This window comes from Thamnophis sirtalis, unplaced genomic scaffold, assembly GCF_051295495.1.
Source record: "Thamnophis sirtalis isolate CommonGarterSnake01/CBP01778 unplaced genomic scaffold, rThaSir2_p1.2 scaffold_4, whole genome shotgun sequence".
NCBI classification, from domain to species: domain Eukaryota; kingdom Metazoa; phylum Chordata; class Lepidosauria; order Squamata; family Natricidae; genus Thamnophis; species Thamnophis sirtalis.
Genome location: NW_028261384.1, coordinates 96,970,916 through 96,993,669, shown reverse-complemented (window position 1 = coordinate 96,993,669; position 22,754 = coordinate 96,970,916). Strand labels below are relative to the sequence as shown.

At 40.2% G+C, this 22,754-nt stretch overlaps 1 protein-coding gene and 1 long non-coding RNA gene across 2 annotated transcripts in view; both read right to left on the bottom strand.

Annotated features, from left to right (window-relative positions):
* Window positions 1–6,667, bottom strand: part of HAP1 (huntingtin associated protein 1) — a 65,300-nt gene extending 58,633 nt beyond the window's left edge. Inside the window, exons 1-2 of the mRNA XM_087714439.1 lie at window positions 6,647–6,667; window positions 4,610–4,838 (exon numbers count right to left, since the gene is read on the bottom strand). Coding sequence (XP_087570565.1) covers window positions 4,610–4,838; window positions 6,647–6,667 — 250 coding nt within the window. The remainder of the gene's footprint in view (window positions 1–4,609; window positions 4,839–6,646) is intronic.
* A 13,030-nt stretch (window positions 6,668–19,697) lies between these two features.
* On the bottom strand, window positions 19,698–20,546 carry LOC106546832 (uncharacterized). Its single transcript, XR_015696427.1, has 2 exons — window positions 20,446–20,546; window positions 19,698–19,907 (listed from the first exon to the last, which is right to left on the bottom strand). It is a non-coding gene; the product is annotated as an uncharacterized LOC106546832 (long non-coding RNA).
* Between the last annotated feature and the right edge of the window lie 2,208 nt (window positions 20,547–22,754).

Sequence of the window (22,754 nt, the reverse complement as noted above, 5' to 3'; positions counted from 1 at the left end):
TTTGAAACATCTGAAAGAGGCCATCATAGTCTTCCCTCCCCCCCACTTATTTTCTTTTTAAGGCTCAATATTCCAATGACTTTAATCTCTTTTAGGGATTTGTTCAAGTCTCCTGGTCATACACACTGTTTTCCTCTGGACCTGCTTCTGTTTGTCTGAACCCTAAAATGTGGCATCCAGAATTAAGCACAATTTGTGGAGTCTGGCCAAAGCAGAATAAAGTAGAACAATTGTGTCCCATAATGTCTGTACATTAGCCAGGCAACAGGACTAGATTAGCTAATCTATTTTATGATAAAGACTACATTAATAGAATCTTGCAAGTCTGAAATTCCAGTTGAACTGCTGTCCTTTAGAGACTGATAAATTAGGGAGAGTCCCTTCTGAACCTCTTGCCTTGATCTTTATGTAGCTGCAGGCTGTGCTGTCTCTTTTTTGATGTTCCCACATACCATTACACGTGTTTAAAGAATTTTATTTATATTGATGCAACCTAGAATTCTACTCAGCTTTTTGAAATTGTTTTACAATGCTGGCTAATATCCCATTTCCAATCAATTCGTATGCTAAATTGTCTTTCAAATGTACACTCCATACCTGTATATTTTAAGTGAATAACTATGCTTTTTGTTGAATTTTATTTGTTTCTACTTCCACACCATTTTTTTTCACCTATCAGGGTTTTTCTTTCAGTTTTATATCTATTAATTATTCATTCTGCTTTATACTAAGTATATAGTTCATAAACATTCCTTTCAAGCTGTATAATAAAAATATGAAATTATAAAAGGCCTAGGATTGAACTTTAAATAATGTTATTTGAAACTTCATTCTAGTTTGAAGAATAATAGATAATAAACACTTTGGACTAAGATTATCTAGCTTACTATATATCTACTATGTATTATCATATGTATGACAATTAGCCCATAAAATTAGCTTACAAATCAAAATCTCATAGTGTACTTTGTTAAGTGTGTTGCTGAAATTGAGATATATAGCAATTATAACTTTCCCACAAGCCAACAAGTTACTAGAAAGCTAAATGTTTAATTGAGCAAATTAGTTGATATTTTCATGTTTGGTAAACCACTGCGCTAACTTTAAAGAGCTTACGGATTGTATTCTTTAGTATCAATTCTAGGATGACCTTAGGTATTGGGATCAAACTGAGTGGTTTGTAGTTTCCTGAGTCCTTCTTTTTACTGTTTTTATTGAGCCAATTGATACTGAGACAGTTCTCTGAGATTTATCAGAGATGGTACATAAACATTCAACCAGGCTATTGCCTACACTTTTCTCAGTATCCTCAAATGATAATCAACTGGATGTCAGGCCTGGAAGCCATCTTTTACAGTGGACCTCAAGCCTGCCACATATTCTACTGTGGGAGATGGGATTGTAGGGGGCATGAGAGCTGTGTAGTCAAAATAACATTCTTTCTCAGAAAGTCAAGGTAATTTGCCTTGACACCTGGAGATGTGTTGCTGGGAGGAATCTCCCTGTGGGACAGTGGCTGATTGGACCATGTAATGGACATGTGGATGCTGGGGCAAGGAATTGAACTTTCAACTGGGTGGGGAAAACCTAGAAGCCCTCCCATTTGAGTTTTCCCAAATGTGCCAACATGGCTCTTCTAATAAATTGGAACTTTGAGGAAACTCTAGTCTCGGACTTTAATTTTAAGGAGGATGCTATTTGGAACCCTGACACATTTTATGATAAAGACTACATTAATAGAATCTTGCAAGTCTGAAAACTTGGGAGTTTTAAGTTCATTCAAATAGAATAGGCATTCCTGGGCATTAATCTATTGGTATCAATCAGTGTTTTTTTTAACCATTGCCTGATGGAACATATTTCTTTTGGTTGAAGAAGACCGAAATTAAAAAGAATTCAAGCAGCTACCAAACAGTCAGGCCCATAAATTAAAAAGCAATAAAAATAATTATTTGCTATTCAACCATTATAATCCAAACCAGCTTACATAAGATGAGCCATCTCATCCTAGCAGTAATATGGACCTTTGAACCTTTTTGATGGAGATGCAATCTTATGTTTAGAATGCCATCTTCATTGACATTCTACTTCATTGGCATTTTACATTCATTGGCCAACCTACTTCTTGGAAAGCCAGAAAAATGTGGGATAGACTTTACCACCACCAGATGGATTTGTAACTGGCTAGCAAATCATACTCAATGTGTAACCCTCAGCAGGACTACAGTAAATCCACTTGGAGACAGCTGGGCAAAGGGTTATCACATAATTCTGTTTTAGGCCAGGTACTCTTTAATATCTTCATGAGTGATTTAGATGAGGAAATAAAGGGGGAACTCATCAAATTTGCAGATGGCACTAAGCTAGCAAAAATAGCCAACACCCCAGAAGACAAGCTCAAGATCCCAAAAGATCCCACACACTTGAACACTGGGCCTTAACTAATAAAATGAAAGTCAATGTAGATAAAAGTAAAATTTTAGACTTAGGCAAGAAAAACCATTTGTAAAGATCAGACTGGATAAAACTTGGTCAATGCCAGTAACTGTGAGAGGGATCTTGGAGTTCTAGTGAACAATCACTTAAATCAGAGTTAATAGTGTGCGACGGCAGCCAAAAAAAAAAAAAAAAAACAACACAATCCTAGGCTGCATCAATAGAGGGATAGAATCAAGATCATGTGAAGTATTAATATCACTCTACAAAGTCTTAGTAAGACCACACTTAGAATACTACATCAATTTTGGTCATCACAATATAAAAATAGGTTGAGACACTGGAAAGAGTGCAGAGAAGAGCAACAAGGATGATTGGAGGGCTGGAGGCTAAAACTTATGAAGACCTGTTGCAGGAACTGGGTATGTCTAGTCTAGTGAAAAGAAGGCCAAGGGAAGACACGAGAGCAATAGATTCCAATATTTGAGGAGCTACCACAAAGATGAGGGGGTTAATTTATTTTCCAAAGCATCAGAAGACAAGACAAAAAATAATGGATGGAAGCTAACCAAGGAGAGACGCAACTTAGAACTAAGGAGAAATTTCCTAACAATGAGAACAAATAACCAGTGGTTCAGCTTTCCTTGTGGGTGCTCCATCAGTGGGGGCTTTTAAAATGAGGGTCTCCTGCCTGAGCAGGGGTTGAATTAGAAGATATCCAAGGTCCCTTACAACTTTGTTATTCTGCCATTCCTTAGAATTAAGGAGAAATTTCTTAAAGCTGAGAACAATTAATCAGTGGAATGCCTTGCCTTCAGAAATCATGGGTGCTTCATCGCTGAAGGCTTTTAAGAAGAGATTGGACAGCCACTTATTTGTAATGGTATAGGGTGTCCTGTTTGAGCAGAGAGTTGGACTAGAAGATCTCTAAGGTCCCTTCCGATTCTGTTATTCCATGTTCTATTTTTTATTTATTTTAATACTAGGGATTATTTTTAAATTTATTTATTTTACTAGGTTACAAATACTCCACAACTTTTAACATATGTAGCTCGTCCATCAGAGGACGGTTGTGATTTGAGATATGCTTGTGGATTTTTTGCTATTTTTATACTTAATAAATATAGTTTTAATTGTATGCATTCTTGTTTCTAACTGCTAATTTGTGGCTTGTCTATGGATGTCCTATATAAAATTCAACAAGACATATTTGGATGAATCTTTGAAATTCCCAACAGTATTTACTAGAAGCCCCGTGATTTATGATGTTAAATAATTCCTGTATATTATTTTTCCCAAAATATCTAGGCCAGTGGTTCTCAACCTTCCCAATGCCGCGACACTTTAATACAGTTCCTCATATTGTGGTGACCCCCAACCATAAAATTGGTGTCTCGGTTCCTAAGACCATCGAAAATATGTGTTTTCCAATGGTCTTAGGCGACCCCTGTGAAAAAGTCATTCGACCCCCAAAGGGGTCCCGACCCACAGGTTGAGAACCACTGATCTAGGCAATGTCATCATAGGAAAGGCTACTACATTCTGTTACCTACATATTAACCTCATAATAGAAGTATGGAGCCAAATATGAATCCACAAAGAGTCAAATCTGGTTTCACATAATTCAGATGCAAATATTAACATCTATAAAAATAGGAAATGGGGGGGTCTTCATTTTGTTTTGTTTTTTAATATTGCTAATTATTAAGTCTTCATGCTAGTTGGCATTCCTAAGAATTGTTCTACAACGTCTGACGGTCTACAGATGCTTCATTTTTAGGACACTTCAACCCATGACAATTTGATATTGACCTTGCAGGGTTTAATTCCCTAGAGCACGGGTGTCAAACTCGCCACATCACATTGCTGTCACATGATGTTTTGCGTTGCTTTTCCCATTCATGGAGCTGGGGTGGGCGTGGCCTGTGCGTGACACATCCAGCCCATGGGCAGCCAGTTTGACACCCCTGATAGAGCTTCTTGGGCAGAAGAATCTTGGGAATTCTTGGGAGTTTAATGAAAGTCACATCCCCTTTTGCTGCATTACAGCTCCCAGCATTTCCTAAGAAGAAGAAATCACTACCAAACTCCATTGTTCTATGTTGCAGGCAGATATTCACTATTCAGGAGAGATAAACTGAACTTAGCCTTCAGGTAGTAGAATAATACTCACCCGTGAGAGTGGAAGCATCACACCAATTCTGGAACTGGCTGGAGGTTGAGTCAGATGTAACTGGCTCTTTATTGAGAAGAAGGGGTGGATGGCTGCCGTTAGAGAGGCTCCTGCCTTCTTCAGCCTCTTCTGGCCCAGCTGCATCCAGTTTGGCAGGTGTCACACGAACAATGCAGCTATCGTACAGAAAATATAGCACTGCAGCACCTCGAATGGAGCAGGACTCAAACTATCAGAAGGCAGAATAAGAACTAAATAATTCTGCTTTAAACAAAAAGGCTTCAAAATTTAAAAGTGTTGAACCCTAGTTGGTTCTATGCTACTTGTTCTACCGTGTTTCCCCAAAATAAGACGGGGTCTTATTTTCTGTTGACCCTCAAAATAAGTGCTTGGCCTTATTTTCAGGGAGGTCTTCTTATTTTTAAGGTGCAGGAGGCGGCGAGCATGGTCACCTCATGGCTGCTGCTGCTGGGTTGCAATATTTTTGGGGAGGGCTTATTTTCAGGGGAGGACTTATTTTAGCGCATGCACTCAAAAGCCTGATTGGGCTTATTATCTGGGGAGCTCTTATTTTCAGGGAAACAGGATACTTCAGAAGCAAAACCCGGCACTACCATGAGTATTTCACATAGAATGAAGAAGCTGTCTGAGACGGCAGATCTTAAATGAAAAAACAGCGAGGAATTATTTGATATTAGCATATTTTTCATGCTGGAGATGGGAAAAAAAGAACCTTGTGGGATTATCTCTACAAACGCCAAGTTTAATCACTGGTTTTATTCAGGCAGTCAGATGATTTTGCAACCACAATTGAGCCCAAAATTCCTGCTGTAAAGCGAGACACTTGTTACATGAATTATGCCCCATTTTTCAATCTTTCTTGCCACAGTTGTTAAGTGCATCATTGCAGTTGTTAGATTAGTAACATGGTTGTTAAGTGAATCTGGCTTCTCTATTGATTTTGCTTGTCAGAAAGTCACAAAAGATGATCACATGACCCCAGGACACAGCAACTATCTAAAATATGAGCCAGCTGCCAAGCATCTGAAAATCATAATTCATATTTTTAAGAGGTTATGTTACACATGTATTATAAACTACATTTTGCTTATATCCCAGGTTGGGGGAAAATATCAGGAGAGGAGTTCTTACAAAAGCAATTAAAGTTCATGACCACAGATTTTAAGAGGGCAAAATGGCATCTGCCCTTTGGAATATCTTGCCCCTCCCCTGGGTGAGATCTACTCCCACCCTCCTGATCCTCTACAAGGTCCTGAAGATCTAGTTCTGCCAGTTGGTTTGGGACCCTAGTGAGGAAGTTCCGTGGTGGAGGTGGTTGATGGACCAGTAGCAAACCCCACCTTATCCCCTTGCACACCTTGTTCCCTCCCTCCCTATCTTTTTATTATAACTTATAATTTTATTGCTATATAAATGTGTTTCTGTGTGTATCATTTTATTGCTTTTAACTCTATAAGCAGAGTTTCCTTGTGGTGAGACGGACAGCAAATAAATGTAATAAATAATAATAAAAATCCATTTTGATGGGGGGGGCAGAAAGAATTTGCTGTTCTGGGCCAGACAAGCAAAATGTCTTGGGCAAGTAATATATCTCAAACCTCATTTCCAATCCACAGCTGGATCCAGATGTTCTAAACATCAAACCCCTCTCACCATTTATTTACAGGCTCACTCTCTCAATCCTGATGTCATTTATATAATTTGAAACATGAACCTGAAAGTGCGGACTCCTCACTCTAGTATCACATGCAATTGAAGATTGATTCAATGTGTAAAACAACACGTACCAGCTTGCTTGCACCAGCTGGTCACGCAGAGAGAGAGAGAGAGATGAACTTTGCTCACTTGGTCACCAGGTTTTCAAGGGTGTGGTGTTGTAATCTGAATCAAAAGACAGAAAATGTTGCCTTCTTTGAAGATCTGCAGCCTTATCTAGCCTGGTACTCTCCATGAAAATGGCCTCCCTAAATTTCTGACTCCCTCAATTCCATGCAAATCTTTGATTGCACAGCTTACCTTAAGTGGTATGAGATCCATACAGCAGATTTTTCAGCCATCTGGGATTTATCTGAATTCAGCTACCACAGGAGAACTGATTAGAACAGGGACCAATAAGTGAGAAAACGGTTTTAACCAGTGGTGGGATTCACTTACCTTCCCTACCGGTTTGCAAATGTAAGCTCACACGCCATGTCTGGGCATGCGTACCACCTTCTGCGCATGCGCAGTGCTCACACATTATGTCAGGGTGGGTGGGCAGAGCTTCCCGCAGCCACTGCTACCAGTTCACCCAAACTGGAGAGAACCAGCTGAATACCACCTCTGGTTTTAACCCATTTCTCCCTGCCACAAATGTCCGTTTTCCTCCCTCTCTTAAACTTAGCAACTGCTGTTGCAATACTGGTGCCAATGTAAAAGATCCTTTGGTGCCTTTCTAACAGTGGGTTATTGAATGGGCTGGGACTCTAGTGTAAAACCAAAATGCCTATATCCCCTTGCTGTTATTTGTTTCAGCAACATCTGAAGGAAGCAGTAAACTCCAGCTAGTGAGTAAGCTTAAGCATGATAGGGCTGTGGATATTTTGGGATGTTGTGTGTTCCAGCTATCTTGACTGTTCGGCAACATATTTTCCTATCTATGGTAAACAACTGCCCTTCTTTTTGTCTTTTAAAGAGATATTACGGATACCAAAGCCTATGGGGAAACAGTAGAATGGTTATTAGGGAAGTGGAATTTCACCATTGAATAGTTTCTAGATTTTAAACAGTTCTTCCATCTTGCTTCCAAATCACTTAATGAAGAGTTCATTAGTAAAGGAATTTTGCAGAAGAAGCATGGCTACTGCAGAACCATCAACTCTTGGATTCTCTGATTAAATCAAGGAGGGACAACCTTTAACACCCTTCATTCTTGTGATCCTTTCCCAGAAATGACACCCTCATCCCTCTCATCACCACATTCCCCTCCAGCCCTCGAAGGCCAAACTTTAAAAGAAATGTGTTCTCCAAAATGCAAAAACACTGATTATCCTTGCATTAAATAATCAGGCAGAAGGAAACAGTGGGGGGAAGGGGGATGGGTTTTGAAGAACTGCCAGTCAAAGCAGATGATAATTGGTTGAAGGGCAAATGATCCTAACCAGTTTCCTTCTCTTTGTCCAAACCAAGTCAGAAATTATGCTTGCTATTTCTAACGTTGTGCTGCTGTCAATATCTCTTTTTCAGCTCAGCCTTAAGGGGGCTGATCCACCCCGCAAATCCAAGAGATTCTTTACATACAGATAGTACTTAACTTATGAGCAGAAATGATCCCAACATTTCTGTAGTTAAGCAAGACAGTTAATTGAATTTTGGCACATTTTTCGATCTTTCCTGCCACGGCTGCAGCTGTTAATATGACTGTCCAGTGAATCTGGCTTCCCCATTGACTTTGCCTGTCAGAGGGTCTTAAAAGTTGATCACATGACCCGCAAGACACTGCAGCTGCCTTAAAAGAGTCAGTTGCCAAGTTTCTGAATTTTGATTACGTGGCCATAGGGATGCTGCAATGGGGGTAAGTGTAAAAAATGGTCGTAAATCACTTTTTTCAGTCATGTTATAACTTCAAACTGTCACTAAGTGGACTGTTGTAAGTTGAGGACTACCTCTACAGTTAAAGCAGGAGTATTTTTTGCATAACATGGTTAAAAAAAGAGTTTTCTGAAAGTGCTTTAGGTTTCAGAAGTTAAGGAAAACCTAAGATGGAATGCAGTGCAGAAATTCTGACTTATAAACTTGGCATCAGCTTGTCTAAGGCTCTGTGCTTGAGATCCTGAAAACCTCAACACATTATAGAAGGAAACCATCATACTTGACCTTTGTTTTAGCACTGCTGTTTTGAGACTGCTGTCGTCATCATCATCTCCTCCTCCTCCTTTCATATATAAATATACCGGTAATTACTATTCCCTTTATTCCCAATGTTCAGGTTTACAGAGATCTGGATCTACAGATCCACTAGCCCACTAACTATTTCTTTTCTACCCTACAAAGCAAAACTTCTACCAAAATGTGTAATGGCTTCCTTTCTGAACTATGGTACACTTTCTTCAATGCACGTACAAGTTTATATCTGAAAAAAGTGCAATGAAATATTCTATTTATATCTCAGAAAGTGAAAATGGGCAACTCCCTGGTAGATGCTTTCTTCTGTGGCTGAAGCACATGATAGAGAAGTGTACACATATGAAGTAGGCCACTTATTTATTGTTGCTATCTTTGTAATTTATATTACCCTCCATCCTATTTTCCTGCTTCCCTGCCTTCCCGTTTAGAGTCATTGTGTATAGTATGCATTGTGTATAGTATGCATTGTGTATAGTTATAGTAATAACCAAGGAGCACCCTCTCCCACTTGAGTTTCTGGTAGTTCCCACATATAAATAGTCCTCAACGTATGACCACAATTGAGCCCAAAATTTCTGGGGTTAAGTGAGACATTTCTTAAGTGAGTTTTGCTCCATTTTATGACCATTCTTGCCACAGTTGTTAAGTCAGAAACTCAGTTGTTCAGTGAATCTGGCTGCCCCAATGAAGATCACAAAAGATGATCACGTGGTTGCAAGTTGAGGACTTAGCACTGGGGACACAGCCAAGGGTGGGCTGCTGGGAATTCACACTGATTCGGGCAATCCTCTAAGCTAGGATTCTGCCCAGTTCTGCAAACCCCCAAATGCCACCGCTGGCTGGCCACGCCCACCTCGCCCCTCCCTGGAGTCTCCACGCAGCCCGTTCATCATGCCAGGTAAGTGCAGGGCTGATGTGGAGGCTCGGGGAGGGTGAAAAACAGGCCTACTAAAGATTCTGGAAGTCCAGAAATGGGCCTGTTTCTGCCTCGGGGGGGGGGGCCTCTGGAGCCCAGGGGAAGCAGTTTTCACCCTTCTGGAGGCTCAAAGAAAGCCTCTGGAGCCTGGGAAAGGTGAAAAATCCCCCCCCCTGCCAGGCTGTAGGAGGCAAATGAGGCCATGGCCACCTTGGCCACGGCCACCCAGCAATGCTGCAGCAAACCCATTGCTGCAATTTTTGAAGCCCACCCCTGGCAACAACAACAGTCATAAATATGAGCCAGTTGCCAAGCATCTGAATTTTGATCCCACGATCATGGGGATGCTGCAAAAGTCATAAAAGGAAAACGGTCATAAGTCACATTTTTTCAATGCCATTGTAACTTTGAATGGTCACTAAGAAAATGGCTGTAAATTGAGGACTACCTGTATTTCACCTCTTTTCAGTCATTGTTGCAGAATCTGGTTTTCTGTTCTGTAAATAACATTTGGATGCTATAAAATCCACAGTTCCAAAGGGACTTCTAGAAGAGTAGCTCTTACATTCATTTCATAATTGTTGTTCCCTGCAAGTAGAATTGCAATTAAGAAGGCATTGTGCTTTTTCTATACATAAACCTTTGCTTCATCTATTTAGCAGATTTTATAGGAAAAATATACATATATAATGTGTGTTTATAGCCACATAAAAATGCCAATCAATTATTTTTATTTTTTATTTATATGTACCCTGCCCTTATTATTTTTTATAAATAATTCTTTCCTCCTCCTGTTTTCCTGCAACAACAACCCTGTAGGGTATGTTTGGCTGAGAAAGAGGATAACTGGCTCAAAGCCACCCAACCGGCTTTTATACAATACAATAGCAGAGTTGGAGGGGTCCTTGGAGGTCTTCTAGTCCAACCCCCTGCCTAGGCAGGAAACCCTATACCGTTTCAGACAAATGGTTATCCAAATGGCTTATATCTAAGATAAGACTGGAACTCACCAAATTAGAGCCCAATTTCTAGCACACTGCTAATTAAATTAATTAAAAATACACTATAGCAGTTGTTTAAAAATACATTTTCCCCCTGATGCCTATTGTGCACCTGTTCAATATTTATTTTAGAAGTGTATAATTAAAACAAACATAACTTCATTACTAAAATTGTAGGGAGACTAGAAAAGGTACTGAGCTTTTCTATTTATGTTTCAACCAACTATTTATACACTGTTTAATTTACAAGACAATCTAAGGCATACATTTATTCAGAAGTAAATGCCATTGGTTTCATAAGGGCTTGTTTTACAGGTTATGTGGATGCCTTATAGAAAGGAATCAACAACCTGTTGCAATTCCACACCAGTGTGGCCAGTGTGGATACAAGTAGACCTCAACGTATAACTATAATTGAGCCCTAACTTGTAAAGCAACATATAACTATAATTGAGCCCTAACTTGTAAAACAACATGGTGGTTGTAAAGTGAGTGCCATGGTAATTAAGTGACCACCACGGCCATTAAGTGAATCCATTGTCTACAAAGGACATTTTTGCTAGAAACTGGAAGTAAATGCGGGTTTACTTCCAGTTTACAAAATGTTATAAATTGCAGCCATATGCAATGGGATGCAACAAATGGCCATAAATGCAGGACAGGTATGCTGAGCACCCAAAATGTGATCACATGACTGCAGAGGAGGAGCAGCTATTGGAGCCTGGAATCTGGGTCATAATAGCCCTCAGGAGGTCCATTATAACTTCAAATGGGCCCTAAGCCCAATGTAAATCGAGAACTGCCTGTGTACTTTCCTATACTTCACTGAAGTCAGAAGAACATATCTGCTTACAAGCAAGCATGAAGGCAAATAGGATGCATCAAGGACAGAAAGGAGAACAGGATGAAAGTAATGCATGACAGTAGGCAGAGAGGTTTTCATATTTTCCATCTCAAAATGGCAGGTAGCTATGCTGCTATTTTTCAGAAACCATGTGGGGATTTGGTAGCATAGTGATATGCAATTCTGAAGCCTGCAAAAGGGGATTGCCTGCATTAAATTCATGTCTTAACTCGCATTTCTCAGTCTTGGCATACTTTATGGTATGTAGGCTGGTTGGAGAATTCTGAAAGTTGGAAGTTTACACATCTTAAAATTGCCAAGATTGAGAAGCAGAGTTTTAACCAAACAAACCAACCACACACGAATTGAATACTTTACAAGAGGAGGTAAAGCTTATAGACTGTACATTCATAACATTTGAGGACTAGAGCAAAGGTAAAGGTAAAGCTTCCCCTTGCCCATAAGTGCTAGTCATTCCTGACCTAGAGGGTGGTGCTCACCTTCGTTTCAAAGCCGAAGAGCCAGCACTGTCCGAAGACGTCTCCGTGGTCATGTGAGCAGCATGACAAAATGCCAAAGGTGCACAGAATGCTGTAACCTTCCCACCAAAGGTGTTCCCTACTGATCTACTTGCATTTTTTACTTGCTTTCGAACTGCTGGGTTGGCAGAAGCTGGGACAAATAACAGGAGCTCACTTCATTAGGCGGCACTACTGATTCAAACCGCTGGACTGCTGACCTTTCTAATTGACAAGCTTAGTGTCTTAGCCACTGAAACACCATGTCCCTCAGAGCAAAAAGGTTGAAGTAAAAGGGAAAGGAAAGTTAATCTTCCATGCTTCTAATTATTTTTCAATAACACTTTTTCTTCAAGCCAGACAGGTTTCTAAGATTGGAATCCAAAGTAGTTTCAAGAAACGAAAATTGAGGGAAATGAATTCTGCAAGATCCAATATGGGTTGGTCACCGGGACCAGAGATTGTGTCTTCTGAGCTTTTGGACTCTTGCCGGAGCCCATCCTCAGGGAAATTCTCTCTAGCAGAAACATTCTGCTAGAGAGACATTCTGGTGAGAGAGAAGTTTCTTAAGGATGGGCTCCAGCACAAGTCCGAAACCTCAGAAGATTCAACCTCTGGTTCTGATGACTGACCCAGATCCTGTAACATTATCCTGGAACACGTATATTTGCCTCCTTTCATGAGATGAATTCTGGACAGCAAGAAGATTTTGCTCTTTAAGCTCTTCTCATTCCCTTTCCAACAATTGGGAGAGGTGTCCAGATAAATTTAATACTCTTGTCACTTTCACGTCGTGGTTATGATTCAACCAAGAGGTTGCCCCCCCCATATTGTGGTCATAAAGTGGGACGTCATGTAATGCAGATTCTCAATCATCCAAGTCACGGTTGTCCCAAAGGTGTTTTTTCCAAAAGGCAACTGGACGTTCTTGGCTTCTTTTTTTTTCCTTTGGAAAGAACCGAAGAAGCTTCTTGAATGAGAAACGAAATATTTTCAAAGGGAGAGGGGAACCCTGGGAAGTCAAGTTGCTTTTGAAAAAAGCACCTTTAGGGCATCCTATAACCACATCATGTAGCAATAGCAACCCCCTTACTCCTCACTGCTACCATCAAGCAAATTCCACCAGTCATTAACTGTGGATCCACCCCAAACCAACCTATTCTGGTTGCTGATCTCTTTCACCCCTGAGCTTTGGTGAGGTAAGGGTCTGCCTCCCCTCCCACTGCCCCATCTACCTATTTTCTCCCAACTTTGCCTTTGTTCAGCACCCTATCCTATGGGCAGCATACCCCCCCCCCAAAAAAAAACCATGCAGTATTGTTGCTGCTTGCCATGCTTCAGTCCAGCGGCTTCTTGGTGTGCCATGGCTTTGGGACTGCAAGAAGCCCTTGAGCTGCAACGCGGTTTGAAGCCCTTCACAACACAAAGCCCAACCCCAGCATGGCCAAGCAGCACAAAGCCACAGCTCCCCCGGGGAGCCAAAGCTATCCCTGTGCACAGTCCCTTTAAAGGGGCTGTATTTTACATCAAACTAGAATTGTTAATCATATTGAAAATGAAAGAAAAATGGATACACAAAAGTGAATAATGGAAGGTACAAAGTAAAACAAAGTATACAAAGTTCAGAAACTCTTAAACACACTGAACACACATTCAAAAACCATTAAGGAGAAGCCCCGGCTCTGCACTGGAACTGCATCGTCATATTTAGAGGGGGAAGTCATGGAAAACACTTAAGGTACCAATTTTCTAGTAGATAACATCTTAACACTATAGAGCTAAATTGCACTAAATGCTTCAATGCAAAGAACAATATCCATGGTTATGAAAACAATATTATAATAAAAGGATCTGTGATGAACAATGACCACTAGCGATGCTTTTTATTTCTGAATTTCCTTTCAACGATTTAAAAGACTGGCAGAAAACCTGTGCTTGTGTTCGGACAATTGGATTGCCCATGGGACTGCACAAAGGTTAGTGAGGAAAAACTGAAAGGAGTAGAAATTGTTATCTTGATCACCCCATGGATGCGGATGGTATTTGGGAGATTTATTTGCAATAAATCACAATGGCCTATGAGGTAGCAAAACACACCCCTGTGTGAGCCCAGAGAGAAAACCTATATAGAGATACAAGCATTCTGCACCTGCATTAGATGACATACCCATTGTCAGGCCAGGGAACGCATTGCTCTCCAACTCCTCTTGTCTCTAATCTGCTCTGGGTGATGGGAGAGGAAACCCACATGAGTGCACATGCTCTAAGCTCCTATTTCAGTCCCTGAGAGTATCTAGACCTTACCAGCCATATCTTTCCAAGAGCGAGAAGCCTCCAAGAAGAACAAGGAGAAAGAGAAAGGGGTCCGTAAAGCAACAAGCAGATCAGCATTCTTTTGAATTCCCAAACATGCCCATAAAAAGAAAGCTGTTTTTGAATCCCATCCCAAATAATCTCTGACCAGAATGCTTGGCAACTAACTACTCTTTTGATGCAGGATATTTAGGCTATTGAGCCGGAAAGATAACACAAGAATCCAGCGATCCGTATGGATCTCCAAATCTTTGCTAGCCCTTCACACTGTGACTGCTTCTATCATTCCTATACAGCCATCCCACTCCATAGTAATTATTATTTATTACATATATTTATTACCGTGAACCTCCAATTCCTTTTCCTAATCACAGAAGGAAATATATCCTATGGCTTCTTCCCAAGAAGCTTCAGTGAGTCAATTCTGGAAGCTCAATGATTGGTGCTACGTAGCCTTGCAGCTTTTCTTGATCTGGCCTCATGGCATAGTAACTGTCTGGGAAAAGGGCCAGCCCTATCATAAGTGTAGCCAATATTTAGCATGGTTAAGGCAAGCGACAGCAGGAAAGACTTACTTCTTTAGTTTAGCTAGAAAGCCTTTTCTGCAGAGATCTTACTGAAAAGGAGTCTTCTTTTACGATTCTTAATTATCAGAATATTGCTGTGAAAACTTTCCACAGGTTTATATCCCTGTTATCTAGAAGGAGGTGTCAAAAGCTCACCCACCCACCCTAAAAAAGAAGACTTTGGCCAGATTATTTTTCATTGATAGTGAGAAGCAAAGAGAATAGCTTCAACCAGAGATATTTCTTATGGATAGTTCAAAAGAATTATCCACTTCATCTTCATCACCATCTCCCTAAGAAAGAGAGATGGGGGGAGGGAGGGAGAAAGAGAGAAAGGGAGAAAGGAAGGAATGAAAGAAAGAAAGAGAAGAAAGAGGAGAAAGAAAGAAAAGAAAGGAAGGAATGATAAAAGAAAAGAAAGAGAAGGAAGAAAGAAGGGGAAGGAAGGAAGGAAGGAAGGAAGGAAGGAAGGAAGGAAGGAAGGAAGGAAGGAAGGAAGGAAGGAAGGAAGGAAGGAAGGAATCCTTGGCAATTAAACTATGGAAACTTATACTAGGCGGACTTCTTTATAAACACTGTTTTAATCATAAGACATAACAATTTGGCCAAGCGTATTTGACGACTATATTAGGGTTTTTTGAACAAGACTTGACAACAGCTAACTTGAAGTTAATATTGGACAGTTTCAGAAGTTTGCTGTTTATAGCATTTTGCCTGTAGACTACCAACTAGGCTAACTATTGTAAGGTTCCTAAGCAAGAAGCTGAGAAAAAGGAGGCCAGTGAATGAGCCAGAAGTCAAAATGAGCCAATGGGTTTTTGTGGGGGATGAGGACGGGACAAAGAAGCATAAATTATTAATTACAAAGAGGACAAGAGAACAAATTTGCTAAGTTAAATGAATGCAAATTTAGAAACAATTTATTTGAAAACAAATATTTTATGTACTTAAAAAACAAAGGCCACGTTTTTGTCAGCAGCAAAGTGCACATTTTTGACAAGAGAGGACCGCTGATTTGAAAGAGGACTCAAAGAGGCCATCTGTCAAAATTGAAAATCCCTCTCTCAACAGAGGGGGAGGGATACGACATCATCTATCTTCAGTCTACAACACAGTCCTTTCAGCAGTTCCAAGAAGGCTCCACACCCATTTGCATCACTCAGGTGACCCCAATGACACCCCCCAGATGGCCTTAACGATTTGCTGAAAGAATGCAAATGATCAGCTGTCTGCAAGAAGTATAAATCCTTCCATTCTCCACGATCCAGACAGAGCTGAAGAAGCTTCTTGGATGAGAAGCGAAACGTCTTCAAAGGAAAAAAAAAGCCAGGAAGTCTAGTTGCATCTTCAAAAAAAAGCACCTTTGGGGCACACTCCTACTTGATTAAACTTCACACTGCTGTCTATCACTATCACTGTCTCGATCTTTGTCTCGTTCATTAGTCATTAACTGCCTGTTCATCCAGTCTGGTAGTCCCAATGGATCCCAGCCGTTATTCCTCCTCATGACCTTGCGGGAAATCTTTCATCTAGTCTTGGGAAGCTCATGCCCTGTGCAGATATTCCAGCACACACTGCCAGCTACTTGGTTGTGCCATTTGGTACATGCTATTCCTGCCGGCATCCTACACCTTGCCACTATGTTGGACTGTCTCTGAGGCAGTGGTGGGTTTCAAAAATTTTTAGAACCTCTTCTGTAGATGTGGCCTGCTTTGTGGGAGTGGCTTGCTGGCCATGTGACTGGGTGGGAGTGGCTTGCCAGCCATGTGACCAGGTGGGAGTGACTTGCCAGCCATGTGATGGGGAGGGTGTGGCCAACTTGTAAAATGTGGTGAAACTCACTTAACAACGCTCTTGCTTAGCAACCAGAATGTTGGCTCAGGAAATCTGGCATTGAAGTGTGCAAATCTTAAAGCTGTCAAGTTACAAGACCCCAGGGGTGTTCAAACTTGACAGTTTTAAGACTTGTGGGACTTCAACTCCCAGAATTCGTCCTCTCGCTCTTCATCTTGATGATGTGTGGATGGGCTGAGGGAAATGGAACCGGTTCTAAACGGCACTGTAGATTTGTGGAACCTCTTCTATAGAAGAGGTTAGAACTGGCAGGAACCGACCCCTGCTCTGAGGCCTCTCTGCAAAATCTGTACCCCAGGTCCTGTCCAATGTGGCAAACCTCTGCTTCTGTGGCTCTGGTGCTTAGTGCCCATTATTGTGCTGCTATGTTCAGTGCCTCAGTGATGTTTTAGTCCAGCTCCTCCAGCCACTGATAGGATTTCCCAATGTCAGCCAACCCTCCTATCTGTTGATGGTACATCCCATTCAGGGTCCTGTCCTGCATTTTCTCTGCTTGATTTTTCTCCCATGTTTGCTGCTGCCTCTCAGCAGCTCGTCTTTCAAGGCCAGCTTACTGATGTACTCCAGGAAACTATAAGTTTTGTCCAGGACAAGAGCTTTGGCAGCCGTCAAAGGTGCTTTGGGAAAAGACAACTGGACTTTCTTGCTTTTTCTTCGAAAGCATTTTGCTTCTCATCCAAGAAGCTTCTTCAATTCTTCAGAGAATTGAAGAAAGAAACTAAACAAAATTAAACGAAACAAAAAAAAAAAAACCCAAAATGAAACGAAACTCAAGAAAGTCCAGTTGCTTTTTGGAAAATCATCTTTGGGACAACCAGGACCTCTATGATTCCACAGAATCTCCATCGACATCTATCAACCCACCCCTCTTTCCATCTGCTATATAGTCTCTGGGTGTTGGGCTTGGAAACCTCCATCCATTTTAAGGAGCTTCTAAGTCTTCACACATCAGCACCCTCCAAGTAATAGCATGTATTATATATGTTATTCTATATAACATGCTACACGTCACTCAACATGTAATATACATATTAGCAGGCTTGGGGATCCAATGAAAATAGAAAGCCTGTCAAATGGATATATTTGCATGCAAGGCACTCTTCTGTGGATTTAGTTTGCATTTATATTTTTAACTTTAGCAACTACTGCAGGCCCAATTGGAAAAAGAAAGCTCAGGAACGAATTGATTGGAAACATGCAGAACAGGTCTTCATCCTGAAGTGGATAGACAATGGCTAAAATGATGAAGATGGTGATTTTTTAGCTATATAAACTCTGATCAAAGATTAAATGCTGATTGTTATTCAAGCCTCTGTTTAAGTTGTCTTCTTTTTGGGCTCACTGTGGCTTAAGTGTTCCAGGAATGTAACACTATTTAATAGATTTTTTTTTCCTGGTCACTCTAAACACAAAAGGTTCACAGAATTGTGAAGGAATTTTTAATCAATCAGTACTCTGGGACACGTGCTAATATAACATTTCAGATCATCATTCCACTGAAGCAACTGAAATAGCTGTTATGGCTATTTGCAGACTTACAGACATATATTTAGGACTCCGTGTCCTACAGTCCATTCCCATTAGCCATGAAGACCTGGGGGTTGAAAGGAGTTGAGGGTTTAACACTCAGCTTGCTGACTTTTCTTCTGCAATCAAAATTTAACTTTTGCCAAAGAAAATACTAAGCCTAGGGATGTCTCAGTAAGTGCCTGGCTTCTGTATCTTAACAAAATTTACTGTGTCTCAATGCCACCTTCAGTAATCTGTTGCTCATAAGCAAGTTGACCACACTCAGAGCAAAACTCAGGACAAAAAAAATGGGGTAAGGGATGGGTGAGATGGGTTTATCCAGTTACTAACAAAAATGAAAAATGGGGCAATGGGTTGTATAGTGCATTAAAAGCCCTCTATGTTTGCTGAAGATCTATGATCCTGAATTTGTTTAATTTGATTGATCTTTGGATCAATCTGATAAAGCGGGCTTTCATCTACAAAGTTTATCCCATAATAGTTTTGTCAATCCTGAAAACACAACCCAAATTTCTGTTGGTTTTCCTATAGGATACTTCAGTAATGCAATTCTCTGCTATTCCCAGTGGCTAGAAACAAAGCAGAAAGTCTCAGGACTCCAAATATGTTACAGTAACATCACACACGTCCGGCAGAATCCAGACTAACATGAACTGCATTTACTAAATATATAAGATATTTATATAGTTAGCCTTCTTAAACAACTCTAGGCAGCTCACAACAATGGTTTGTGATTTACTACAGGTAGGTCACAATTGGTCCAATAATGCAATATTTGATTTAATGCACACTGAAAATTGATTCCAGATTGTGACTAATGCAATCCAAAATCCAACTAGTGCAGTAAAATAGCATATGAGCAACTGAGACTAGTGGCTGCAGAGGTGCGACTAGCATTTAAAATGCTGGCAATCTTTGTGCTTGCAAATTGGAGAAAAGGAAGATTTAATCAGAGGAAAACAGTATAGACTTAAAAAAATAAGAGATGTAATAGAATTACATGAACCTGGTCCTAACAGTGCTAAAACAGAATGGGAAATTGGAATATTTTAATGTATGGATTTTTTTTTTACATTTTGCTTTTTATAACTGCTTTATGATTTTTATTAATTATACATTTACATTCTGAGATGGTATTTTTGTCCTTTGGTGTAAAAATATATTAAGCTACATATAAAAATGTACGTTTAAATTATTTTCATTCCTTATTTATTGAATTGGAAACAATTCTCTATAGAAAAATCACTTTGAATACAGCTAGGCAAATGCAAATGATATGACTATTTCGTAGGATTCATTAAATGCTATTCTGTACATGCTTTTCCAGTCTGACTAAAATAGCACAGAGTCAGGTGGTGGGAAAAAGCGGTTGCTGGCTAAGGCAGAGAGAGACCATCAAAATCTTCCAAATGTTGACTTACCCCTCCTGCACCACCATTGGAGAAATATCCCGTGGCATGCAAGCCTGCCTATATCTCTCAGAGGATCTGATTGTGAATGTCGCTAATGAACCATGAAAAGCTATTAACCATGCCCTGGCTAATTTAACTTTTAGCTAAACAGTGAACGCAAAACAGGGGTAGCACTTTCTTGAACTTCTTTCAGAAGTAGAATCAGACAGATGGAAAACCAAAGCAGCATTTTAGTTTGCAGGGAAGGTGGGGGAATCCATCCACTCCCGTTTTTATTGGCGCCCATTTCTCCATGGGACAAGAGGGAGAAGTACATAGGCTAATCCGAAGTGCTGGGAGACAGGAAGAGAAGGATGAATCTCATCTTTAGGCTTAGTAATCAAACCGCTGCTGAACCTTTCAAGTTTATATATTCCATCTCCCACCCAGTCTTCTCTTCTGCAAAGAAAAATCGGTGGTTGAAGGAATATCCATTACCGAGTTCTAAAGCCATAAGAAATAAAACACTGGAAGTCTTTAAGAAGATGTTGGATAGCCATTTGTCTGGAACGGTATAGGATTTCCTGTCTGGGCAGGGGGTTGGACTAGAAGACCTCCAAAGTCCCTTCCAACTCCGCTATTGTATGGTATTGTATTAAAAAAAGAATCCGCCACACTCCCCCCCCCTCCCGAAAAAATAATCTCCCGTGTCTTTGGCAGCTCGAAAAGTAGAAATCTCGTAGTTTGCGATTAGTTTGTAGTTTTAAAAAGCTTTCACCATTTCTGTTCCCCTTGAAAGCTAAACAAGGGAGAGAGTCGTACTTAAAATGCAAAAGGCGATATGAAAGGCACCCCGGATCGCACGCATTCTACAGAATGTGAATGTGCAATGGATCCTCTTCCCCGCTTTTAAAAAGCATCCCTCCCCGATCCCCCCCCGAAGAATTCTCAAGTTACTTGTTTTGCCATTTATACTACTGCAGCCAAATCTGTTTACCTGAACTTTTCTTGTTCTCTGTTTTTTCTTTTGCCGTCCTTCTAAGAACGACCGGCATGCAGCCCAGAAGGAACACTGAGAAACTTTTCCTTCTCTTTTCTTCCTTATGTTTCCGATCTAGACAAAGCCTCTCCTCCAGCAGGTGCAAAGGCGGAGCCTGGCCGCACTGCCAGCTGGGAACTGTAGTCCAATTTCCCTCCAACTTTTTCGCTGCTATTTTCTCATTACTTTTTTTTCTTACATCTCTTCTATCAGGACAAATACATGTAGCACTGCAAAGTTCCCGAGGTTTTGTAGCTCTTATTTTGTTGTATTTTTTTATTTTAATAATTTCTGCTGTGCCTTTTTCCATTTCCACATCCTTTAAATTTAAGGAATATTTGGTGAGATCTTGAGATCATTGTAAGCCATTATATATTTTGAGTTCATATGAATTGGATATCCTCTTTATCATTTTATTACTATTGTTACACTCAAACTTGAAATTTGCTTTCAATATTTCGAATATTATCCAATCTATATACTGTATATGAGCCATGGTAGTGTAGTGGTTTAGAGTACAGCACTGCAGGCTACTTCTGCTGACTGCCATCTGCCTGCAATTTGACAGTTCAAATTTCACCAGGCTCAAGGTTGAATCAGCCTTCCAAGTTGGGTAAAATGAGGACCCAAATTACTGGGGGCAATATACTGACTTGGTAAACCAGTATATCTATCTAACTACTATTGCTATATACTGTATGTATTGTTAAATAGTCTATCTTTAACCTTACATAGGATTATTCTGAAATATTCTTCCATGTCTCTTTATTTAGACAAGATTTCTAACATTCTGAACTAATATTGCCATTCAGAGCTATGTTTTAACAAAAGAATTTTTTTTCTGTTTAAGAGTACATCCAGTGGTATACTAGATTTCTTGAAGATTAGTGAATTCTTAAAACATCTTTCAAGTGTTTGTCGTAATAGTCAATGGTTTCAGGTGGATTGAGAAGATACACTTCTGGAAATCTTTGATTCTTGAAGAGCATTGAGAAGCTACAGCTGATGCCAACTGCCATGGAATGACCAGATTTGGGACCCCTCGCATGTGGTCCATGTAAACCCCCTGCTCCATGAACTGCCCTAACTATCAGTTTATTTCTGGGTGCAATTCAAGGTGCTGGTAATCATCTTTAAAGCCCTTCATGGGTCAAAGCTATTTGAAAGATTGTCTCATACCACTGGGATTGGCCAGCCCCAGCTGTGCCATCAGAGGAGGCATGCCATGGGCTCCGTCGGACAGGGTATTCAGGCTAGTGAGGTCCAGGAGAAGACCCTTGTCTGCAGTTGCAGCTGCTCTTTGGAACATCTTACACCCTCCCCAAGTGAAGATGGCTCCAACCCCCTCCCCTTACCTTCCATAAGAGCTTAAAAATCTGGCTCAGCCAGTTGACCTGGAGCTCCAATGGAGGGGTTTTCATTGAGGGTGGAGTGGTTGATAGATTAGCAACAGTTGCACAACCTCCCCTTCTCATCATATTCCCTTTCTCCCCATCATTTTAGCTAGGCTGAGTTTTATAGCATTATATTTATATCATTAGATTTTGTAGTTTTATCTTTTAATATTGTAAGCCGCCCAGAGTTACCATGTGGTAAGATGGGCAGCTAATACATTTTACAAATAGATAAATAAAAGTCTACTGCAAATGTCCAGGCAAGTAGACACAGTCTGCCTTTCCAAGTCAATCATATGTTTGAAAGCTGCATTAATTTATATATGGAGGCGTATGACTTTGATATAATATGTATCTAGTTAATATAGTTTGTTCAGCACATGATGATTACAAACGAACTATGGTCTAACATTTAAAGAAACTCATTTTGTCATAAGATTTATCAATCTTACAAACTAATCCTGAAGGACTTTGGACAAAATGCAGACACAGTAACAAAGTGTGATATAAACAATACAATAATGATACAAAGTAATCATAGAACCAGATCATTCTAGCCTTGGTTGCTGCATATAGTAACCTAAAAGAAAAAATCTTTTAAGAGAGCCAGGTTTCACTATCCTTTGGAAGGTCTTAAAAATACGGCTACTTTTGTTTCTAGATAGGAAACTGTTTCACAGCAAGGGAGCCTCCTACAGGTATTCTCTCGTCACTCAAGCAGATAATATACCAAGCTCTTTCCACTTATGACTATAACCATGTTGCTTGTATCTTTAAAATTTATATTGTTTTGTTTCTTTGTATAATTTGATTGCTTATTAGTCACCTATGACTTTCACTGTGTTGTATCTTATGATTCTTGAGGAATGTATT